The sequence below is a fragment of the Lutjanus erythropterus genome, chromosome 10 (genome assembly GCF_056507025.1).
Source record: "Lutjanus erythropterus isolate fLutEry1 chromosome 10, fLutEry1.hap2, whole genome shotgun sequence".
Lineage (NCBI taxonomy): Eukaryota > Metazoa > Chordata > Actinopteri > Lutjaniformes > Lutjanidae > Lutjanus > Lutjanus erythropterus.
Genome location: NC_139326.1, coordinates 17,530,109 through 17,552,533, shown reverse-complemented (window position 1 = coordinate 17,552,533; position 22,425 = coordinate 17,530,109). Strand labels below are relative to the sequence as shown.

At 39.6% G+C, this 22,425-nt stretch overlaps 1 protein-coding gene across 2 annotated transcripts in view; it reads left to right on the top strand.

The window, feature by feature from the left end:
- The window catches only part of LOC146320253 (transmembrane protein 132C), a 356,926-nt gene that overhangs the window by 148,067 nt on the left and 186,434 nt on the right, over positions 1-22,425 (top strand). For both annotated transcript variants that reach the window (XM_084728448.1, XM_084728447.1), the window contains exons 2-3: positions 617-1,035; positions 1,927-2,498. In XM_084728448.1, the coding sequence (XP_084584574.1) occupies positions 617-1,035; positions 1,927-2,498 (991 nt within the window). The remainder of the gene's footprint in view (positions 1-616; positions 1,036-1,926; positions 2,499-22,425) is intronic.

The window sequence follows — 22,425 nt, the reverse complement described above, 5'->3', positions numbered from 1 at the left end:
TAACTTACCCCTTGTCCTCTTTGGAAATGAAATACTGCACCAAAACCCTGGTAATCCCAGGCTCCTATCTCCTAAGCATCAATGTGAAAAGTCTGGTAAATACACCAGGAAATGAATAGAAAGTGAATGTAAATATATGGAAATAAACTGCCAAAGAGCAATATGTCACTTTTGATATATGCTGGTGTAATGCTTTTGCGAATGGGATAAAAAAAAAAGTGATGCATTAATGTAGATCCCTGTGTGAGTCTATCACTCTTGTATACACAACTGAGAACTAATGTGTTTATGCTCATTTCTCCTTGTAGAGAAGCGGTTAAGAAACACTGTGTAGTCTGGTGTAAGTTGTGTCAGTGGGTTGTAATGCATTTGTGAATTTATGTGAAGAAAAACTGATAGATGTGGGCATACAAAAAATGCATTTCACAGGTCAATGAGACTCGGTTTTACACTGTTTGTTGACTTGACACAGGTGATTAGTTGCTTTGGATTTCAGTTACAAATATTCAGTCTTTTTCTTCTCTTTTTTCCTCCCCTATCCTTCATCTTGCCCTTTTTGTCTTCTTCTTCTTCTTTTCTTTCCTCCTTTCCTCTCCTCAACTGTTCATCTACCCAGTGTCTGACAGCCAAGCAGGAGCGGCAGGAGTTGGACCAGGAGGAGGCTTGGACTCCTCCCCGCCCCGTTTCTCCTCCTCCCTCCCCACCTACCTCCCCGTCCAGTGCCAGCTGAGTGGTGCTGACTCCGCATTCTTCCTGCGGGAAGCCAATCAGGAGGTAATGAGAAACGGCAGCCTATCAACGCGGACTGAGCCCTTCTTCCTCCACCAGCTGGAACCAGGCGTCGCCGCCCCACAATCCCTGCCGAGTATCAACTGCAGCTACAGTAACCTGAGCATTGACCAGCCAATCCCAGTGGAGCTGCTTCAGGGTCCACCACCCCATCTGCTGCAGACCACCAACCAGGTGACTCTGAACTGGAAGGTCAAAGGTCAAGTGGTGGTGCCCAAAGTCGGGTCAACACGGCCCTGGATACAGGTACTGGTAGTTTGGACTTTTTGCACAAGGTTTTTTGGTTCACATACACTTAATGTACCAATTCCATATGAAAATTATCCAAAAGCAATCGGATAATTTAATCTATCAATATATCAAAGTAGTGCAGTGCCCAATGAGCGCGTGGCTGTTTGGAGCGTGTGCCTGTACAGTTTTAATTTTTTATATTTTTCCCCCTGGCCTGTGGTACTGTTTATTCATCTAGATTGTTTTGGTGTGAGTTGCAGAGTTTTGGAGATATCAGCTGTAAAAATGTTTGTCTTTTCCCCAGTTCAGTTAGACTAAATGGCTTATAAATGGCTTTTATGGACACGTTTGTCTGGACTCACAGAATCTGGGGGGAAAAAATGTTTTTGGGACTTCCGGTTCAAAAGTTACTAACCAAAATGTAATGTTCATTGTCATAGTACAACCATCTGGCCAAATGGCACCCTTTACCTCCTGCCACGTATGAATTTGAGAACATGGAAGGACATAGTCCTGTATACAGACAGAGATTCATCCCTTCATTAGATACTTGTCTGTTTGGTCCTGTATGGAGTCAATTTATAATCATTATTGACTACCTGAAGCTTGTTAGCCACTGTCAAAAGAGGTAAAATCTCATCCAATAACTCGAAAACATTTAGTATGACTCTCTCTGTTTATCACTCTGGGCAACTGTAATTCGATCCATTGTTAATATGAATAAATTAATTAGTGCAGCTTTAAATAACAAACTCATCGCTGAATATGCAGAAATCTGTTTGTACAGAAAAAGAAGAAATGAAAATGTTTTCATGAACATTACTGTCTTTGTCATTTCATTGTTGACTAGCTGTCCAGCCAATAATCTACCCATGATGATATTATATTTGCTTGTTTTGTCATCAGGTACTGTTTTACCTGGTAGGACGGCGTTGGGACGAGCCCGACCCACCTCCGTCAGCCCTCCTCCCATGTGTCAGAGCCTTGGCCATCCGGGACGCCAGTGAAGCAGCACCCTCGGCAGGCTGCCGCCTCATGGGGCCATCTGGTATCTGTGTTGTCCGTCTGGAGATTCCCCCAGCTTGGTTTACACCACCACAAGTGAGAAAAAGACCTCCTGAAGTGACTCTGCCGTCAGTGGATGTGTATTACTCAATCATACCAGTGGAAGGGGCTGGTCAGGAGTGTCCCTCCATCGTTAATGAGCCATGGAGAGGTCAGAGTGCAAATCTGGGTCCTCTTGGAGGCCTGGGCCTCGGTGGACAGTGGAGCCCCCTGCTGGATGGTGGTCTTCAGGACATGCTGAAAGCTGGTTCTGTGGTAATGACCATGGGCCCGGTTTCTGCTAAAGGAGAAAAACTGAGACTGGATGAAAATGTGGAGGTTCTGGTGCCACCCAGCCCGGTTCGTCTCGGCAAGACGGTGGCATTTGGCGTCTACATGAAGACAGATTCAAACACGGAGCAGTTTACATTGAGGTAGGAGCACAAATGCTTTCATAGCACTTCTTTTTGTCTGGTTTTTTTTTTGGTTCCTCCCTGATTCCTTTTTCTATCATCCCCACTTATTCCTTTTCCTCTGCATCCGCACTCTCTCATCTCTCAACGCCGCCGCCTCCTGAGGTTGATAGCTGTCACCTTTGTGTACTCAGCCTCTTTCAGGAGCCAGCAATGCAAATAACAACCTCATGAATATTCATGAACGATCCAAGGAGAGAAGAAAACACAGAAAATGAGAACCGCGAGAAGAGAAGGGTGACTGAGAGGGACTGAAGGTTGAGGAGACAGGAAAATGAAAGAAGAAGCATAAAATTAGAGTAGGTCCTGGTTTCTCAGACTGAAGGGTGGTACCCAAAATGGCTCTCAGGTGTGCTTTAACAGGTCACCTACATGCTTTCCCGCATAAGCAGCAATATGTGTTCATGCACTTGCATGCAGGAAACAAATTTCTTTTTGGTTCGCTGGCTAGAAAATAAGTTTACAGCCCCTGAATTAGACTATAAGCATGCATATCTGCATTCCATCTCTGCCTCATCATTTCTCTGACTTCAGGGATTTCAGTCTGACAAATGACAGATGTGCAAATTTATCATTCTATCCAGAGAACATCCCAGCACGCAACACTGTGCCTGGATATGGCATTACTATAACAATGCTCCTATGAGGTTAAAACTATTGAGAACATTTTAGAGCGCAACTCTGGATACATATTTCAGTATTTCAGTCACTCGGATTTATTCAAAGAAAACCTGGAACATGCAGAACACAGTATTTCGGCATGTAAACAGACCTCTCTTTTAACTTGAGGCTTGGATCAAAATGTTAAATTTAAGGAGGCTTTGGATTGCTGATGTTTGACTCTTTGTTGCTGTTACAATCATGGCCAATCGATGTTTTACATTATAGATCTATGTCCATTATGATTGGACAGATATATTGGCTACACGCTTTCATTGCTGAACTTTGCATCTGAGAAACCATTGCATAGCACTAGCATGAGTTCTTTCATTTCTTATAAAATGAGTGGACCTCTGTGTGGCGGCAATACACTCATACTTGATTGATGAGTCATTTGATTCTGTGTTACATTACAGGATACGTAAAAATGCCACTAGGACTACGAAGCAAGGGCAGAACACAATAAATACTTGTAGGGAAGATGATCCTTGAATACTACGACAGAAATGACAAGTGATAACAGACTTGAGGCAGTATTTACAGCTTTATTTTTATGATGTAATCTGTCAGCAGGAATATTCTTAGCAACCTTGCTATATGTTTTCTACATATCTGTTCAAAGATTCTGGGTAAAACACAATAGGATCACACTTCTGTATTTTGTTGTGTCCAGTCAGTTCTGAGGTCATCTGAGGACACTGCAGGAGAAGAAAAACTGGCTGGACTGAACTGTGCCTTGTCCCACTACTTGCTGCTGACACGATTCACACAAACACACACACACACACACACACACACACACACACACACACACACACACACACACACACACACACACACACACACACACACACACACACAATCAACCAGACGGAGAGAAATAAATACTCCACTGACTTCCTGTGCACACAATTCCTCACTGCCATGTACCAGCACCGGCATGCATGCACATGTATGCTCTACACCCTTTTCCTGCGTCTCACATGTGTGTGTGTATTAACACATACACACACAGAAGTGATGAGGTGGCCTCTTTGGTTCCCCCTACAGAAACTTTGTCTCTGTCTTTGTTGTACAGCACCCCTGCTGTGTGTGTGGAGGCAAAAAATCACCTCCTTTTTTTTATGGCATTGTGTCCTTTTTCTGTTTCTCCTCTTGACTTCTGTTCTGGCATTATATTTAGTCTTACATGTTGTGTCCACGTATGGTGTTGTCAAAAATATTGATTTATCAATGAGTATCAGTTCTTATTATAACATAATATTTAAAATGGTTTCAATACTCATTTTCTGCAGTATTGATACACCAGTACCAGCTTCACTTTCTCACTCTCTCCTCTCTGTAACAGTGAATTTACACTATTAACTTTACGTGACTTCCAAGATTATTTAGTTGGATAATTTAGTTATTTTTAAAGGCCTGATCTAATTAGAAAAAAAATCTTTCTCATTGTCTTGTTATAGCCTTGTTTTACTTGTCTTACCTCCTCTGATTATATCCTGTGTGAACTATACCATGGCTTACGTAGGGCTGTAAGGAATGATTATATTCACTCGAATACTGTCCACAAAATATCAGCCAGTGTTTCCCAGAGACCAAGATGACATCATCTTATGTCTTGTTTTTCACACAACCCAGAGATATTCAGTTTACCATCATAGAAACTATTCAATATTCAGAATTTTACTTTTTTTTTCTTAAAAAAAAAAAAAAATCTCAAACTAATTCTGATCTAGATGCACTATGTTCTAGTTTGAGTCTAAAGAGTGACGTACTATATTTTATCAGTACAAATAAAACACAGATAGCTCATGTCTTATTAAACTTAATTTTATAACCTTAATATTGTGTCAAGTTTTCGCCGTGGTATTGAAAATAGTATTGGATATCATTATTTTTTCAATGTGTAGTTTTGAAGGTAGAAATTCACCGTCGTGGCAACGCTACATGTGTGTCCATAAGCATGTGCGCTGCTTATCCTGCTATTTGAATTGAGTTGATATGTGCGTGTGTGTGTATGTGTGTGTATGTGTGTGTGCGAGTGTGTTTGTGTGTGTGTGCCCATCACACTTGCAGCTCTTGCCCTCTGCCCCAGCATACAGTCCCATGGATAATCTCCCATGTTAGAAGCACAGTCAGACATGTAATAAGGCTTAAGTGGATCTCATTCCTGTGTGTGAGCATGTGTGTGTGTGTGTGTGTGTGTGTGTGTGTGCCACATAATAAGCCTTAAGTGTGCTCCATCACACTGAGGTGATGTGATTATGATAAACTGCTGAGGAGATGGAGGGACACGGAGAGAGGACGAGGGAGAGAGACAGACAGAGACAGAAAGGAACAGAGGGAGAGGGAATGAAAAAAAAAAGGAAGAGGTTGTAACTGGAGAGACGGTTAAGAGCGGCTCTTCATCACTCTACAGCTCCTCCGCGATCCAAGGATGAGAAGTAAGGATGGCGAACATGACGCACATTTGCCAAATTGGATCGGGCATCCTCGCTGTATCACCTGTCACCAGGCTTGTAGTCTCACATAACCATACACGATTCTGTCGCTTTGTGGTGAGACGACTCATCTGACGACAACCAGCTGAAACTGTGGTTTAAGTGGAACCGCAGAGTCGTCTTCTTCCACCTCAGTTACGTTTTATCATCGATTTTGATCAGTAGTTTCAGAACTTAGTTTCATTTAACTCTTCACCAATTAAGCCACTGCCGTTGCCATTTGTCCCCAAAGATATCTCTGATGATTGGTGACGGTGTTGTTGGATAAATAAGATTGTATTTGTGGCAAATTACATATACAAATCATCAGTTCAGCTAACCTCATTAGCCAGGTAGTTGGCAAAACTGCCTGGCTATCTTAGGCTGCTTTTTCTAATTAGACATGTAGTCTTTTCATGCCTTCCTGTCCACGTATATAAAATGTTCTTGATATTTCCATGACAAAAGCACATTCCTGACAGTGTCAAGGCTGTCCGTCTTCTCTCTGTGGTGTGTGGCAGCTGCACAGCATGTGCACAAATTGTTGCACAATTTAAAAAAAAACATCTGTTCATGCAAAATGTGTGCCTCATATGAATTATAAAGCAAATAAAACATACAAATAAATAATCCCTTCAAGCTATCTATTTTTAAAGACAGTGACTGCGTTCAGAATAGCACCAATTTAAACTGTTATGCAAAACAGTTACTCATATTTTTCATTTTAAATACACATTTTAAAAACCTGACTGGTGGTAGTGATGTTCCAAACTGTCAGAAAAGTTAAGTAACAGTTAAGAAAAACTGCTTAAAACATGAACAAAATGAAAAATGTTAATTTCAAAACTAAAGTGTTTCTCAGACTAACCGATGCACGGTAATTGCAGTCTGCTGCTCAGAGACCTATTATAGATCTAGTGCCAGTGTCACAGACTGTGACTGAATGAAAATGATACTGATAGACAATTACACATGTTTATGGTTGAACGAACACAACAGACATGTGAGACATGTGCTAGATGAGACTGTAATTGGTTTTTTGACACTGGTAATCAAGCTTAGATATTAATAAGAACTTACATGGACTCCCCCGCTCTTTGTGTCTGAGCCAAGACTCACTTTGAAAGGAAAAGAGGAGATTAGGAAATGGAGAGACCTTTTGGTTCATAAAGAAAGAACCAAAAGAGGAGTAAAGGTGTTTTGTGCTCATTGTGTTAACAAATATTTAACTATAGCCAAGATATTTTTAATTAGAAAAAAGGTTATTTGTCAAAAAGAGGTTATTTGTCCAGCTTGTTGTATGATCCTTTTAAGGTTACATCAGATTGGCAGCACTTTTTGTGACACATTTTCCACTAAAAGACATATAAGTCACAGTTTTCAGTACAGTTTTCACCGCAACATCCATAACTTCTTCTCTGTCTCAGCCGCATTTTTATTGAGTGGAGCAGAAGCAATGAGATTATGAACATCAAATCAGATGGTTGCTTGTTTTTGTCCAATCACATCTGTACTGTGGTGTTTTTTACAATACGCTCCCTAAAGACATTGTCAACCCGCACATCTGTTGTTTCCATGTCCTGTTCAACTTTTGTTCTTTCTGTTCAGGTAAAGTCGCTGTTTCTAGGGTAGAGCTGGGATTTGTGTCTCCCTCTTTGTACAGGGATACTTTTACCAATACAAACCATTTTTTAAAAATGTGGATAAATGAGTCGGATGCAAACAGACTGGAAACTGACATTGAGCATCACTGGTTTTGCCCCTTGATGTTGGGACGAAAGAAGCACAGATGCAAGGCTTCAGTTAGAGTTCTGAGTCATACTTACTCTCAAATCAATTTATCATGTTAAATGTCGCAAAGGTAAATGTAGCTTCACCCTGACTACCGAGACAGGCAAGCATGATAAATAAAGCCTAGCCTACAGATAAGTCTAACATGATATGTATTTTCAGTCTCCAACAAAAGAGAAAACACTGTTTTGTGTTTGGACCATCCCCCTATGCTTCAGTCCCAGCTGCCCTCTAATACTCAGTTCCTCCTATTTCAGCTTCCTCAGTAAATGTAGACATATCCTGCTGTGTGCCAGAAAAGGTGAGGCCTACGACCAAATGTCTACCAAAAATATGCTTTTATGAGCTGGCTTTGGGATGATTCATAACTGGATTTTAAAACCAATAGCACAGTGAATAGGCACATTTTGAATAAAGTTGTCTTTCATCCTTTAGAAATGTTGCCAAGCTCTAATATCCCTGTAGATGTTTAATCTGTTGATGGAGCCACTGATTTAAAACTTTATGTTGTGAGTGAAAATGTAAAAAATGTTTCTGCTGTATCATTGTACACAGAGTAACACAGAACGGCAGCGTGGTGGCTATACCATTTTACAAACCAGTCTTGCCTCCAATTTACCTTTCAAACTAACTATAATAGAAATAGAGAACAGGGTGACTTAACTCCTACTGTAAACCTGTTCGCTGTCAGTAAAGAATTTGTTTGACGTAGAACGTGGAAAAGTCTGATTCAGGTACTGCCTTAAAGGACCAGTGTGTGGACTTTCGTGGCATCTAGCAGTGAACTTGCAGAATGCAAACACCTCCCCTCACCCTTCCCTTTCCAAGTGTGTAGGAAAACCTATGGTATCCGCAAAGCTTGTGACAAACATGAAAGGCCATAGAGTCAGTGTTTGGTCTGCCCTCCTGTGTTGTTTTAGGTTTTGATGCTGATGAACCCAACAGGTCGTGTTATTTAGAAACATGGCTGTGCAACATGGTGGAACGCATGGACGAGGACCCACTCCCTCTGTAGATAAAAACAGCTTATTACAGTGTTAAGGCAAAAATATCAGGCTCTCCAAGTACCGCCATTATAACTAATGTTAGAATACAGTAGCTTAGACCCAACCTATTCAGTTATGGATAGGTCAGTCAAGAGGCAAGATTTTTTTTTGGTGCAGTGCCTTTACAGTGAAGCAGTGGCTTACTGGAATCACAGTTTAATATGTAACTAATCAATGACTCAAATGTGACCACGCAGCAGGCTGATATTAAAACAAAGATATTACAGGAACGATAAAACTTATTTTAAATGACATTTCAGCAATCTTAGAGTTTAAGTATTTTCATTTGAAATTTTGTAGTATTTTGATAATATGTATTTAAAGTAATTTATTTAATTTTAAAAATTTTAGTAGATTCCACATTGTACCACTAGAGGGAGTTTGAGTACCACCAGTGTGACCAAAGTTTGCGACTAAAGGACGTAAGGTAACAAAAATAGAGCCTGAGCAATACTGCATTTTTTTTTATTTGATGCTGATACCATTATTATGGAGAAAAAACAATCAATACTGATGTATATCAGGTGGTATTCTGAATATAGAATATATACATGAACACAGCCGAACAAACTTTACTGTTCAAAATTATATCACGAGCTCAAACGGTAAATTTTCACCAGTGTTGTTTAATAATTAAACACAAATAGCAAAAAATATGTATATATTACGCCCGAATAAAGGATCAAATATACACAGAATGCTGCCTATAAAGCTGACAAACAATCTGCATAATGCTCTGTAAATAAAAAGTTTGTTGGTCAACGTATATGCCAACACCAGTATAGACCAATATAACTGTGATAGGCGAAAAACATTGAGCAACTGACATCATTTGGGCTCTAAATGAACTGAATGATTCTTATTTTCAGGTGATTATACACTATTGAAAACAAAATTATGCATATGATATTCCTTTTCTGATGTATTCTGCCATCCCCTACATCTTATACACTGCTGTTTTCTACTGGAATGTCCATAATATGGCATTTACTACAAAGGCTAATCTAGAATTCCCTTTTCATGCATAAATCCTAAATGGGAAGAAAACTCTTCCTTGAAAGTAAAACAAAAGACACAAATTAATTAGCGTCTCTCAGCTCACTATTCGGCACACCCTCGCTTGTGACTTCAAAAGGTAGAAAAGAGGGCAAAGTTTGATGATGAATTCATGTTCTGTGCAGCTCCAGTTCAGTGAGCATTCAGCCAAAAGTATTTTAGACAGCATTTGAATCTGTTGCCATAGAAGTTTGATGCTTTGAATCTATGTTTAGTTGAGCATTTCAGCATTTCTCAGCAGTGGGAATAGTGACAGACTGAGGGTCAAAGTGATTAGTATCTCCCTCATTAAAAAGCTGTTGTCTTGAACTGCGTGCTAGCGTTGTTTGGTTAGTTAATTAGCGAGATGATTACTGATGAGGGGATAAATGCTATGTGTGTGTATGTGTGCGTGAGACATAGATAGAGACGAATTGAGACAGTGATTATCAAAAGGCAAATAGGTTTTTCTCCCTGCTTGTGTTCACTCTCATTTTTCTCTCTTTTTTTATCCCACTCTATCTGTTTTTTATGTGACTGGTATTACAAGAGTCATTTGTTTTTGTTGTGTGAATTTGGATGCAGCCTGTGTTTATTCCCATTCTTTCTTTCGGTGTGTGTTCGCCTGTGTGTGTGAGGAGGGATTAGTGGATTTTTCCTGGGATCAGAGGGGAGATGTACTTCTAAGGACCAGCTAGTCCTCTGTGGTGGTTGTACCTTGCACACGCAAACGCACAAACACACTTTCCCCTCGGTGTCTACACACACACACACACACACACACACACACACACACACACACACACACACACAATATGCCCAGGATGCCTTTATTCCACAAAGCTCCACTATCGATTTCACCTCAAATGCCCTTTCACCAGCAAGGAGGCAGAATCAATTGTGTTTGGGAGTGTGTGTGTGTGTGTGTGTGTGTGTGTGTGTTTGTGTGGGAGTGTATATCTGGCCTTCAGTAAACATATGCAATATGACTGTTAGTGTAATTGTATTGCATCTGCATAAGTGCACATATACGTTTTACAGCATGTGTTTTACGTGCATCGTGTGTGAATGCATACCAAAATGTTGCATGTGTTGTATGTATACCCGTGTGGATTCATGGTGTGTGATGGTGTATTTCTCTTCTTGTCTTTGTGTCTCTGGTTCAGTCTGCTCTCTCTCTCTCTCTGTGTTTGTGTGTCAGCGTCCTTGTTTTTCTGCTGCTCTTTGTGTTAAACAGTTCCAACTGACAAATACATTTTATGCAATCTTGAAAAGGCACAAAAGATAAAATGAGAATTAGATGCATTTCTTTCAGGCGAAATGAAGCCAATAAATAGGCTTCAGGGATGTTTAAAAAAAAAAAAGACCTCCACCAAAAAATTATGTTCACAAAAAGACTGATAGTGTTGAATAATTAGATTTTGTTGTCTAGTTGTGTTAGTCTTTGTCTTAAAGAATTTGCTTTTTTAAATTTGTAAATCAAAAACGACCTCAGAGGGATTAGCCGCTTATATGGATCAAAAAGCTTATAGTAATTAAGTAGCACGCTTAATAGTGTTCATTTTGGGTCTTTTCATGCTTCATGACACAAGGAACAAAGAGCAATTTTTAAACTATGGTAGGGTAGTTCTATTTTTATTTTTTCGACTTACTCACATGATACTTTGCCTCTACCTCTGTTTGATGTGTGCTGTGTGTGTGTTAATCAAACACTTTTGTATGAACATTAATTGATTGTCAAATTAGTAATCTCTTACCCTACATTAAGAAGGTTGTCTGGTTGGTCAGCAAATTAATGAAAATACAGTGTAAACCTCCCAAATCAACTATGTGTCAGTGGTGTTTCATGTTGTGCTTTGGCATGTACTGTTTGCTGGATGATAATCAGCTTTGAAACTGAGATCTTGCAGCAGCTCTAAAACTATGATGAGTGATATCAGATTACAAATGACTCATGATACAAATCTGACAATTCTGGATTGTCAAACTGACAAGAAAAGGGATACTGAACAGTTCAGACAGTTTCAAGCACCTGCATTTACGAAAGAAATTAATAATATGAAGTAAAAATTACTGCACTGCAGATGAAAATGAGATGGTTGTACTGTTAACTACAGTATCAAACCTACAGTAACAAAACTGTTTGGAGGCCGCCTGAGAAGGCTCACCTCCCACTTTTAAAACCTCTGACTTTGTGTATAACTAAACTACACTAAAATGCCCATTTCTGCAGAATTAAGTAACTTAAAAATACTTTGTCTGTCATTTTTTTCCTGTGTCATTCGCGAAAGGAAATCTTTCACATTTGTTGCATCAGAGATAATATCTTTTTCCAGCGCTCTATACAGTCTCTACATTGTACTCAACACAGCACTCACGCTCACATATATACATTTCTCCAGCCCCGTGTGCTCTTGCAGCTCCATTATACACACTGAAATTGCTACTTACCTGTTGCTTTAACATTCATTCATACTGTGAGTAAGCGTACGGTTATTCAGAGAATAAATGCTGGAGGTGGTATCAGGGTAATTCTCCATAATCGACTGGTCATATTTCTCGTCAGGCTCATATTTAGGTATTCTACATGAAGAAATGGGTATCTAAAGACTGAATGAGCAAATGTTGAGAAGGTTTTGTTCAGTAAGAATGCAGGGACTGTTACATCGTACAAAAGGCACAGAGTAAGAAAGTAAAAAACACTGAAAGGGGCTAGCTAATAAAATATGCATCAATATATAATTGAGTAAGTAAAATAAATATTATTGAGAAATATATAATTTGTAAGAAAAACAAAAATGTACAGTATAAATCATAAATGCTGTATTTACTAGCTTCCTCGGGATACAAACTGATAATCTTAATCATATCCTTGCTGCTGGTGTTGCCCTTGCAGGCCGTAAAGCTGTATTAAGTATATTCACAATATTAGCATTGAAGCAAATGACTCTGTGAGAGGACTGTAATACTGAATGCCCCCCCGTTTGTAGCTTTAGGCAGCTTTCCTCCCCTTCAGCTCATTGAATTTGTTTGTTGTGCCATTAAAACAAAAAGTACCACAAAAGCACATACAGGTGTTGTAAGCATACAAAGTACCTCTGCAAAGTTCACAGCCAAGAAAGTTTAATATTTATCAAGTTTGTTTTTAGACTTTTTACCCTCCAGTAGTTAAAGAAATGCTTATTGCAGCTTTAAGGTACTGTCAAGGAGCGGCTTGATCAAGAGTATTGTGCCATGAGGTGGAAGAATAAGGAGCACAGTTCTTCCCTGGTCGAAAATAAACCCTGTTTTCTTCATTTCTGTCTTCATCACCTGGTGTGGCAAGTTGTGTGGGTACAGGGACAGAAAGCAGAGCTCTAGAGATCTGGTAATCTTGTTTTAGTGGAGCTTCAGTGGGGGGCGTCCACTCGAAGAGGTCGTAACATGCATGGCTCAGAGGCCCCAGCAGTTTAGTACTCTGATGGCACCAAGACAAAGCAGGGTGCTCAACACCACATTGTGGAGCCATCAGTGCCTCTTTTCCATACGACAGCACTACCCACTTGAAGGTGTGTCTTTTACTTGTTTTTAGTCAAGCATCTGTAACATGGTGCATAAATAAGTTTCATTTCCCATAATTCTTCACAATAAAAGTCCCCTGTTATTTTGTTATTTAAAAGCTTTTATTAAGTGCCAATGAAAAAGCCCCAGTAGGTGATGGTGTAAGGTGATGCTTTGCAGGGCCTTCAGATGAATGCATCCTCATCTGCGTTCGTGGATGAGGAACAGTGAAACCACTTTTGTTTCACAGGGGCACACCATATGAAAATAAGATCATCCTGCATGTATATGCACATTTCCAGTGTGTGGTTGTGTATATCAGTGGTCAAGCTTATAGAAAATGTTGACCTATAAATACCTCTGTATGTCCTGTAAATGAGCAGACTGCACAGTATGAAATGTCAGAATTATTTCATTCATCCTATCAGTGTGTTGCTGACTTACTCTACTCTTGTGCATCGTAAAAGTTTCAGTTCTTATGTTCAAGAGAGGCTGATTTGACGGCAGTTCTCTGCAGGCAGTGGGCAGCAGTCTCTGTAGTCACTGATGTGAAACTGCAGAGACTGATTAAAAAACTCTGGGTTGAAACTGAGGGAAGTTCAAGAGGTCATTGCTGTAAACTCCACCATAAAACTATAAAGACAGGAAATAAAAGTAGGGATTATGGTAACACAGAGGCATAAACACACACTCACACAAACACTCAGAATCACACAAACAAGTATGTGGAGAGACATGTTTCAAACACAAACACACATATATGCCTGATAAAATTAAAATACTATGATAAAATTGAAAAAATCATTTTTATTATTTTATACCTATACATGGGGACAGTTCACATGGATGCTCCCACACATATTAAAGCAACTATTCATGTGTTTGAAAAGCGAGTAGATTTATAGGCACATTAACTTGTGAATGTTACAGCATGTCTCGAATATTAGCTGACACACACACATTATGTGGTGGATGTGTAAAATTGCTTTGCTTCATTATTCGATGGTCTAACACCTAATGCCTGCAGCCAGTCTGTAAAATTCCTGCTGAGTCTGAGAGGTCAGATAGAGCCAACAGTCAGTGGCGCAGTGGTTTTAGCGACTTCTTGCAGAAAGTGCTGATGAAACATTTTTGATCACAACATATTCATGATACCGCTGTAAGCTAAGTCTGGCCACGATGATTACATGTGAAACAAAAGACAGCGACTGGCTTCTGTGTCGTCGCAGTATCACACTGTCGAGGAGTTTTCATAGGAAAGAAGAGCAGGTCGATCTTGATGCGCTTGATAATTACTTTTGAGACATGTTTTGATTTATTATCGCTTAATTTTTTTGTAGTCATGCTGTCTCACATCTGCAGGTTCATGTATGATGGGGCTGCATGCTCCATAGTCTACATGGAGGTGCAGCATAGCTTCAGAAGTCATTTGTGCATGTGCTAGTGCTACACTAGTGATACAGTGTGTTTCATTTGGCTAAGGTCGTCTCTTTGGTGTATCAGCCTGCTGTTTAATATATATCATTTTCTTGTTCGTAAACCACCCACCGCCCCCTACTGGAAAAGGAAGAAGAAGATAGCAGAAAGGGCTTTCTGAGCTTTGAACTATTTCTAGCAAAGCTTCAGAGAAACGAAGAGGTGCTACCTGGACACAGAACTTTAAATTGAATTGTATTAGGACATCGTAGTTGCTTATTGGAGCTTCATAGAATATTCAAGCTGTAGCACATAGGCCTTTCTGGCAGAAAGTCCTGTGGGTTAATGTCTTCCATATGTCTGGGGGCACCAACTATCATGCATATAGCCACTATGAGAGAGAAGCAACTGGTAAGGCTGTATTCATGCTATAACTGCTTGCACCAAATCAGATTAAAGGGATAGTTTACATTTTTGAAGTGGGGTTGTATGAGGTTCTTCTACTTCTACTACTGCTACCATTGTCAGTGTATGCTGACCTGTTTACCGTTGCTCCTGATCCTGTCTATGCCAGTACATGGCTCAGCCTTCTACACCAATACTCCTGCTGCTTCTCCAAACTGGAGGCATGCTGTCCACCATCTACTGTAGACAACACACTGACTATGGATAAGTATCTCATGCAGTCTCACTCCAAAAAAAATCTGAACTATCCCTGTAAGAAGAAATGATTGTTACTGTGGTCTGGTAAAAAATATTTTTGGTGTGGTGGGTATGAAGATTTTACTCTTCACTGTATCTATTTAGGATGGCACTGGGGAGGTAAACTCATATTTAATCAAAACATAAGTATGCAAGTGATTTGTTCAAGCATGTCCATTTTTATTTTCATTGCGTTTAAATAAATGTACATAAATGCACTGAAATATGCACAGACAAAAATAGCATGCAAAGATGCAGTTAAGAAGAAAAGACCACAAAAAACCCAAGATTAACACAAAAATCCCACAAAAATGAAAAAAAAAACCAGTGTGTGTTGACTGTAACAATACACCCCCCTGACATCCCCTGGGCCAGGCAGGCTAAATTCAGCCCTAATGTTGTACATGACTAAGCAACAATGAAAAGCACAAAACATTGAATGATTCAACGATGATTCAAAAGATAAATTGATTTAGATATTACACATGAACATTTTCCTTTTATTTATTTCCTACTGTAGACTTAGGACATCCTGTTTTCCTTTATGTTATAGGTTGTTATTAATGCGGTAACACAGCTCAGAAATGGTAGAAGAATGGTAGACTGCTGGACCTGTAGTTCTAAGTTGGGTAATTGGTCAACCTGTTTTAAAAATAGTTTCCCAAAGACTTTAATGGAGGTTATCTTAGGTATTACTGTCTTTAAATGAGAAATGTGTAATATATTTACTGTAATAAATCATAAACTGATATGATCTATCATCAGAGATTAAGAAAACATGCAAAGCTGAAGTATTTGCTTGTCTGAAGACAACGGTACAGTCGGTATGTCCAGTGAAACTTGTGTTATTTTTTGTTCCTTTCCCATAATCAGAGTTCAAATTAATGCCGAATGTTTGCCAAACGAGCAAGTGTCTGTATATGAGTCATAAGAAATCATTAATAAGTTCTAAGAAGGAGTAGATGTTTATAACAGCTAAATTGAGTAAACTCTTAATGTAGTTTGGCAGAAAGTAAGGCAGGCAGCCACTGATTTCTAACTTCACAGTGTGTATTTTCAGAGTAGTAGGCTTTTCTTTTCAGCGTAACAGATTTAGCTTTACATTGAAATGACTGACAGTCATAAACAGCTGATCAGCTGACAACTTAGGACTCCTCATCGCTTGTCATTGTCAGTTTACAGTTGTTACAGTTACAGTGTCTTTGCAGCCTGCAGTCGTGAGCCTGAGCTTCCTTGAGTCTTGGGAGGAGGGGGGCGTGGGAAACAACTTGCTTCAACCATAAGCTGTGTATTAAAGAGGATTTCAACCGATTTGGTCTGCAGTACTCATTTTTAGATACGCAATTGTTACATATTATATTAATATAACTTTTACATATGACTCATCTTCCTCCTCCTCTCCTCTACTGAAAAACTCTTACTGCTCTTACTGCATTATCACCTGGTATTCCCTTGAGAAGTCAATAAACTAGACTGTCAATCAATAACAAAATATTATAAACGGGTTAGCACTCTGACTGAACACACACACACACACACACACACACACACACACACACGAATGCCTCTTTCTCTATTTAACCAACACAGTCACTCTCTCTGTTTATTCTCCTAATCCAGTCTGTGCTATCATTCTTTCTACGGCATTCTTCATCTACTTTCTGTTCTCCATACTCTTCAATTTCCCTGTCAAAACTCTCTCTCTTTCCTCTCCCTTCTCCTTTTTTTCCCCTCTCTCACTCTCTCTTTCCATCTCAAATCCGTCATGAATATTCATAGGGGTGTTATTTGCATTGCTGGCTCCTGAAAGAGGCTGAGTACACAAAGGTGACAGCCATCAACCTCAGGATAGCGCTGGTGTTTGTGTGTTTTGGGGCACCGCATGTGCAAGAAAAACACACAGAGGCAGACATAGAGGAGGAGAGGAACATGAGGAAAGAGCGAGAGCGGCAGACTCAGAGAGAAGGAAGGGGGATTGTGGGTATTTTGGTGGCATCACTTACAAAGTGATTGACATTATCGCTGAAATTGTAATTAATATGTCTCTGAGTAGCAAGTACGAGTGTGCGTTTGAACTAAATTTGAAACATTTTAGCTTTTTGAACTTGGTTATTGAAATGACAGTGATCCGCAGCACAGCTGTGTATGCGCACACATGTGCGTTCAGCTGTCTCCTCGCACAGATTTCAACGTCTCTCCCTGTTTTCTGACTCCCAACCCTCTTCTGTCTCGTTTCTTCTTTTCTTTTTTCTACTGTGTCACTCTTTGAGTTTGGGGTTTTTCCAGTTCTAGTTTGGGGATGCTTGATATGCAGGCCGGATATTGTGTTGTGTTTATTGTTCGTTCCACTCCTTGTCGCAGGATAGAGGAGCCCCATTTAGAAACGGGGGGCTCCTCTATCCTGCACTGGTTGCTCGGAGTAGCACGTATTAACCCAAGCGGTGTATGTGTGTGTTTTTCTGTGTGTTTGAGCGTTTACCTCTAAGTTACCCCAGGAGTTATAAAAAGGAATTTGGGGATAAGTTTGTTTTTAGTTTAACAAGCTGCAGGGAAACAGCTGATATTTTTACTAACACAGAGAAATCCCCTCCTGCAGCTTTTCACCCAGGGACTCGAATAACATTTTTATTTTTCTTGGCCTGGGACCCAGGCTCATGAAAGCATATTGTCTGTTTTTATTATTCTGGGACCCACTTGAAATAAGCTACAGATGTTCCTATTGTACAGTCCCAATTTTTACTGCACGACGGCTGAACTGCAGCTGCACTTTGGCTGCAATTCCAAAAGCAGGTTTTGTGGAACTTACTAGACATTGTGTGGTGTGTAGCTGGTCTGGTTTTTGTTGTTATTTTTTCATACAACACATTCGTTTTGTTCTTAATGATAGATGTTGAAATCCAAATGAAACGAAATTGCTTTTTTGTCTGCAGCGCTGTACACAGTTTATCTGCTCTGTAAACCACATGTCCTGTGTTCGCCAACAAGAAAATATCAAAAACCAAAAGGGAGAGATTTAGATTTTCTAATTTTTGGTTTCATGATGACATTGGCTGTCTTTGCATCAAAATATTTATGTACCGCCAATTATATAATTTCATTCTAAACCTATTTTAAACAGCCAGACAGCAGCCTGCTACACAACACAAGCAACACATTTGGATTTGGTAATTTTCCCTTGATATTTGTGCTTCTACCATGGCCTATGTAATTAAGTGGATCATGATTTTTCTCTGCCATGTTGGCTGTTTACATCGTGGGTGCAAATAGTATTGTTAACTGTAGACACTTGGATGTTTCTGACGGTCTAGGCTGTATGCATGTGGGTGTAAATGATCACATTGGCTATTCCACCCCGGGTGCAAATAGCATCAGCCTTTCTATTTTCAAAATTTCTAAAGATATCGTGAATTCAATAGTCATGTAGTGAAAATCTGATATTATAACAGCTGTAGCCACAATCAGCTCCAGCTGCCACATCACAGTTGTGTAAATGAGTCTTGTTCTACATCTTAGCTTCTTAAACGAGCAATAAGACATTTAGACGTCCACAGGGGAAAAGTGCACTGCCAGTGAGGGTTTGAACTTACCTGCAATTCCAGCGCAAATTCATTTAGATGCTGATGTGGTCCGTACTCTTCAACACCAATGCAAACAACACACTGTTTGCCCATGAACTGTAAGCCACAGTGCAAGTTTGATTACTTTGTCTATCTGGTCTTCTACCTTGCAACACTTTCTCCTTTCTTGAAGTGAAAATAAAATTCTTAACAAATTTTTACACTACCTTTGATTGCAAAAAAAGGATAGCGAAATGTGAGTTCAGTTTGACTTTAATAGTTCAGTTTGACTGTAATAGTTGCTGGATAAATGTAGGGACTCTTCAGTGGTGATTGTTAGTTCAAAGTGTTACAACTGTTTTGAATCACCTTAGTTTGAAAATTTGTTCATTTTTTTCCATTACTGCATTTCCTCCTCTCTCTTCCAGTAAGCAGAAAATAAGAAATAAGAAAGCAGAGTCACTGATTTGTAGGAAATTTGGGAGGTTATTTTTTTTTTTAAAAAGCATTCACCTTTCAACAACATTTAGCCAGTTCAACTGAACATTCTTCCTGTTTTGTCTTCACTGGAGATGAAAAGACACCATCTAAAGATTTATGGCATAGCAGATACTCACTAAAACTAGGCTGCTCCCCAGTGATGTTACAAAATGTTAAAGGGAACTATTTAAAATCTGTTAGGAAACCATCAAAGGAAATCAATGAAGTTATGTTTCCTTAAAGCACAGCCATTCTGTTGAGTAAACACATTTTTAATTTGCTAAATTGCTTCATTGAACTTAATATGCTGTTTACTAGACTTTCTAAGCTTTATTTGGCTTACTGTAGCCTAAGTCTGTTCTGTGCAACTGTATTATGTAGGAAAAAAATCTAACTCTTAGTCCCTGTGCCTGGCAGGCCTGTCTGGTAATCCATCCATGACGAGGCTTCCCTCTTTTACCTTAAACTCTCCATATGAAGAAAGCCTAAGACCAGATCTGTGGCTCCCTTTTGATCACACAATTGGATTCTTTAGGCTGAATCTCGTCTATGTGGCCCTTCATTGTTGCAGAATGAAACCATTCTTTAGAGACTTTATGCTATAAGTAGCTTGTTTATCTGCTCAATGCATTGTACATATTTTTCTTTCCATCCCAGTTGCTTACAGTGATGCACTCTCTGCTTTAGTTTATCCAAACTTGAAATACACAATATGGCATCCTCTTTTAGTACATCTTTCTATTCACCCTGCACTGCGGGGAGCCCCATATAACAGCCTCCAGGCTAGGAACAATACTGTTTCTTGTGTGTGTGTGTGCAGGGGGTGGGTGGGTGGGTGGGTGTGTCTTTAGTGGCTTTTGAGAGCAGTTCTATATAGTTTATATGTATAAAACACTGGGCTCAGTTTCCTGGTCGTTGGTGAATCATCTGTTAGATGACAAAGGAGGACATGCTGTGATTGTGATTGCATTTATATTTATGTCTTTCTGTAATACTTATAACCTTCTTACACATGTAACGACGTGCACACAAAATGGCATTATATATGCAGGCATATGGACACACTGTTTTCATGAAGATGATTGTGTAGTAAGTGAAGTAAGAGATTTCGCAGTTTATTGCTGAATCTCATTCCCTGGTTATCAAGTACTGACACTTGGGGTTGGTGCCTCGAAGAGAGATGATTGTTGACACAATACAACACAAATTTATCGTCAGTATATGCTGAATTTCCTTTACATGTCCTTTATGAAGTAATTGGCAATCAGCCTATTCTGTCTGTGTCTGTTTTTCTGTCTGTGTAGCTATGAGGATGCGTTGCCCAGGTTGGGAGCTGCCAACCCAAAGCACCAGTATTTTATGACCTGGGAACGAAACTCAACAATCAACTACTACAACAACAGAGCTTTTGCCCCATGGTGCCAAAAATAAACAGGCTACCCCAGTTTAAGCCTTCAAATTAGTTCCTTTTTTTTCGTATCTTTAAAACCAGAGAGGCCACACCCACGTCAACATCCTTATACAGCATTTGGTAAATGTTCCATCTTCAAAGGCTTCTTTCTCACAACTCTAAAACATGTGCTTGGAAAATTAAAAAAGCAAGTTTTGCCTATTCTCCCCAAAGAATAACCCCCATTTCTGTTCGATCGAGTGTGACTGTCTCCCTCTCCCCCTTTGAGTTGCAATTCAGCTATTGAATGGCTGCCACATTTACCCACCGAGCCAGTGAACACTATCAAAACTGTGCAGAAGTTTTTTTTCTCACTTCTCACAACTGCTCACCTACCATGACAGTAATAAGCTACGTGTTGTTGCAGAAAGTATGGTGGAGACCAAAAATCAGCCTATAGACACCCTTTATGTGTCTTGGTTGTATTGGCACGTGTTCCCCGAATGCCTTCAGCTACAATATCAGACAAAAGATCCAAGAAGTAAAGCGATGGATGGCTGCTTACAGTTCAACTAATCTGTACTCAAGATTTCCCATCAAACCTGTTCAATGATGTGTATGACTTTGGCTCTCGACTGTGTAATCTCAGAAGATGGCCATCTGAAAAATAAGGCTGTTATTCTTCATTCCAGACATGTTACATCCCCATAGATTAGATACAGTTTGGTGGACCTTCAAATACAATTCATAAATCCTTCATGGATTTCTTCAAGGACCCCGCTGTGGTCTCACAACAGCAGTAATCAATGGTTCTTTTTTGTTCTTTTCATTTCTTTCTTTGGACTCCGCCGTGCTACGTGACCTCTCTAAGGTCACAGGGATGTTCTGTCACAGGCCACCGTCTCTCTGAACCTTGTAACCTACTGGTTGTTTGTAATGTTGCGATCTTGGAAATTCAAGCTCACTCTACTGTTGAACTCATTCTCAAGTCACTGTGGATAAGAGCATCACCTAAATACCTAAAAGTTTAATGATTAAGTTACTTATTAATGAAGGAATTGAAGAACCCCTGAAGTCCTTTTAGATTTGAGAGTGTGTAAGTGCTTGTTGGTACCTTAGTCAAGGAAACACAGTTTCAGTTTGTCTTATTAAAGATGCTACACTTGTTCAGGGGAATGTGATGCCTTGTGTCCACTGTTGGTCCAGTTTGGTTCAGCTTCTGGGAGATTGCCATGACTTGTGTCTTATATATAGTCCCATAACTAAATACCTTCTAAATACCCAATAAAACATCTTGAAAAAATCTAAAAAAAAAAAAAACACAATATAGAACAAAACTCATATTAAAAATCAGCCATTTTCCTTTGCCACCTGAAACAAAAACTCTTTCAAGCTTCCAGGACAAAAGACTGAGGAGCTTATTTACTAAGTGTGACACAAATAACTGTCATGGGAGCATGTTGCCCATGTCTGGAAAATAATGGAATGCCAAAGTGAGATTTGCTGCTGAACTTTGAATATAAAACCTCATTTATGCGAAACAGTACATACACCTACAGATATGGATAGAGTTTTCTGGGAGTACTGGGAGTTTCAGTTCTGGGAGATTCAGTTGAAATGGAGCAGTACCACCAGAAGTGGTGGGGGCAGTGTTGCAGTGTAGCCAACAGCTCATGTGAGACGAGATGTTTTACAAATCCCGATGTATTGGAAATTACATTTGTCATCAATTAATTACCGCCAAGAATTCTCCATCCACATGTGGCATTGTATTTAATGGCCACACAGACC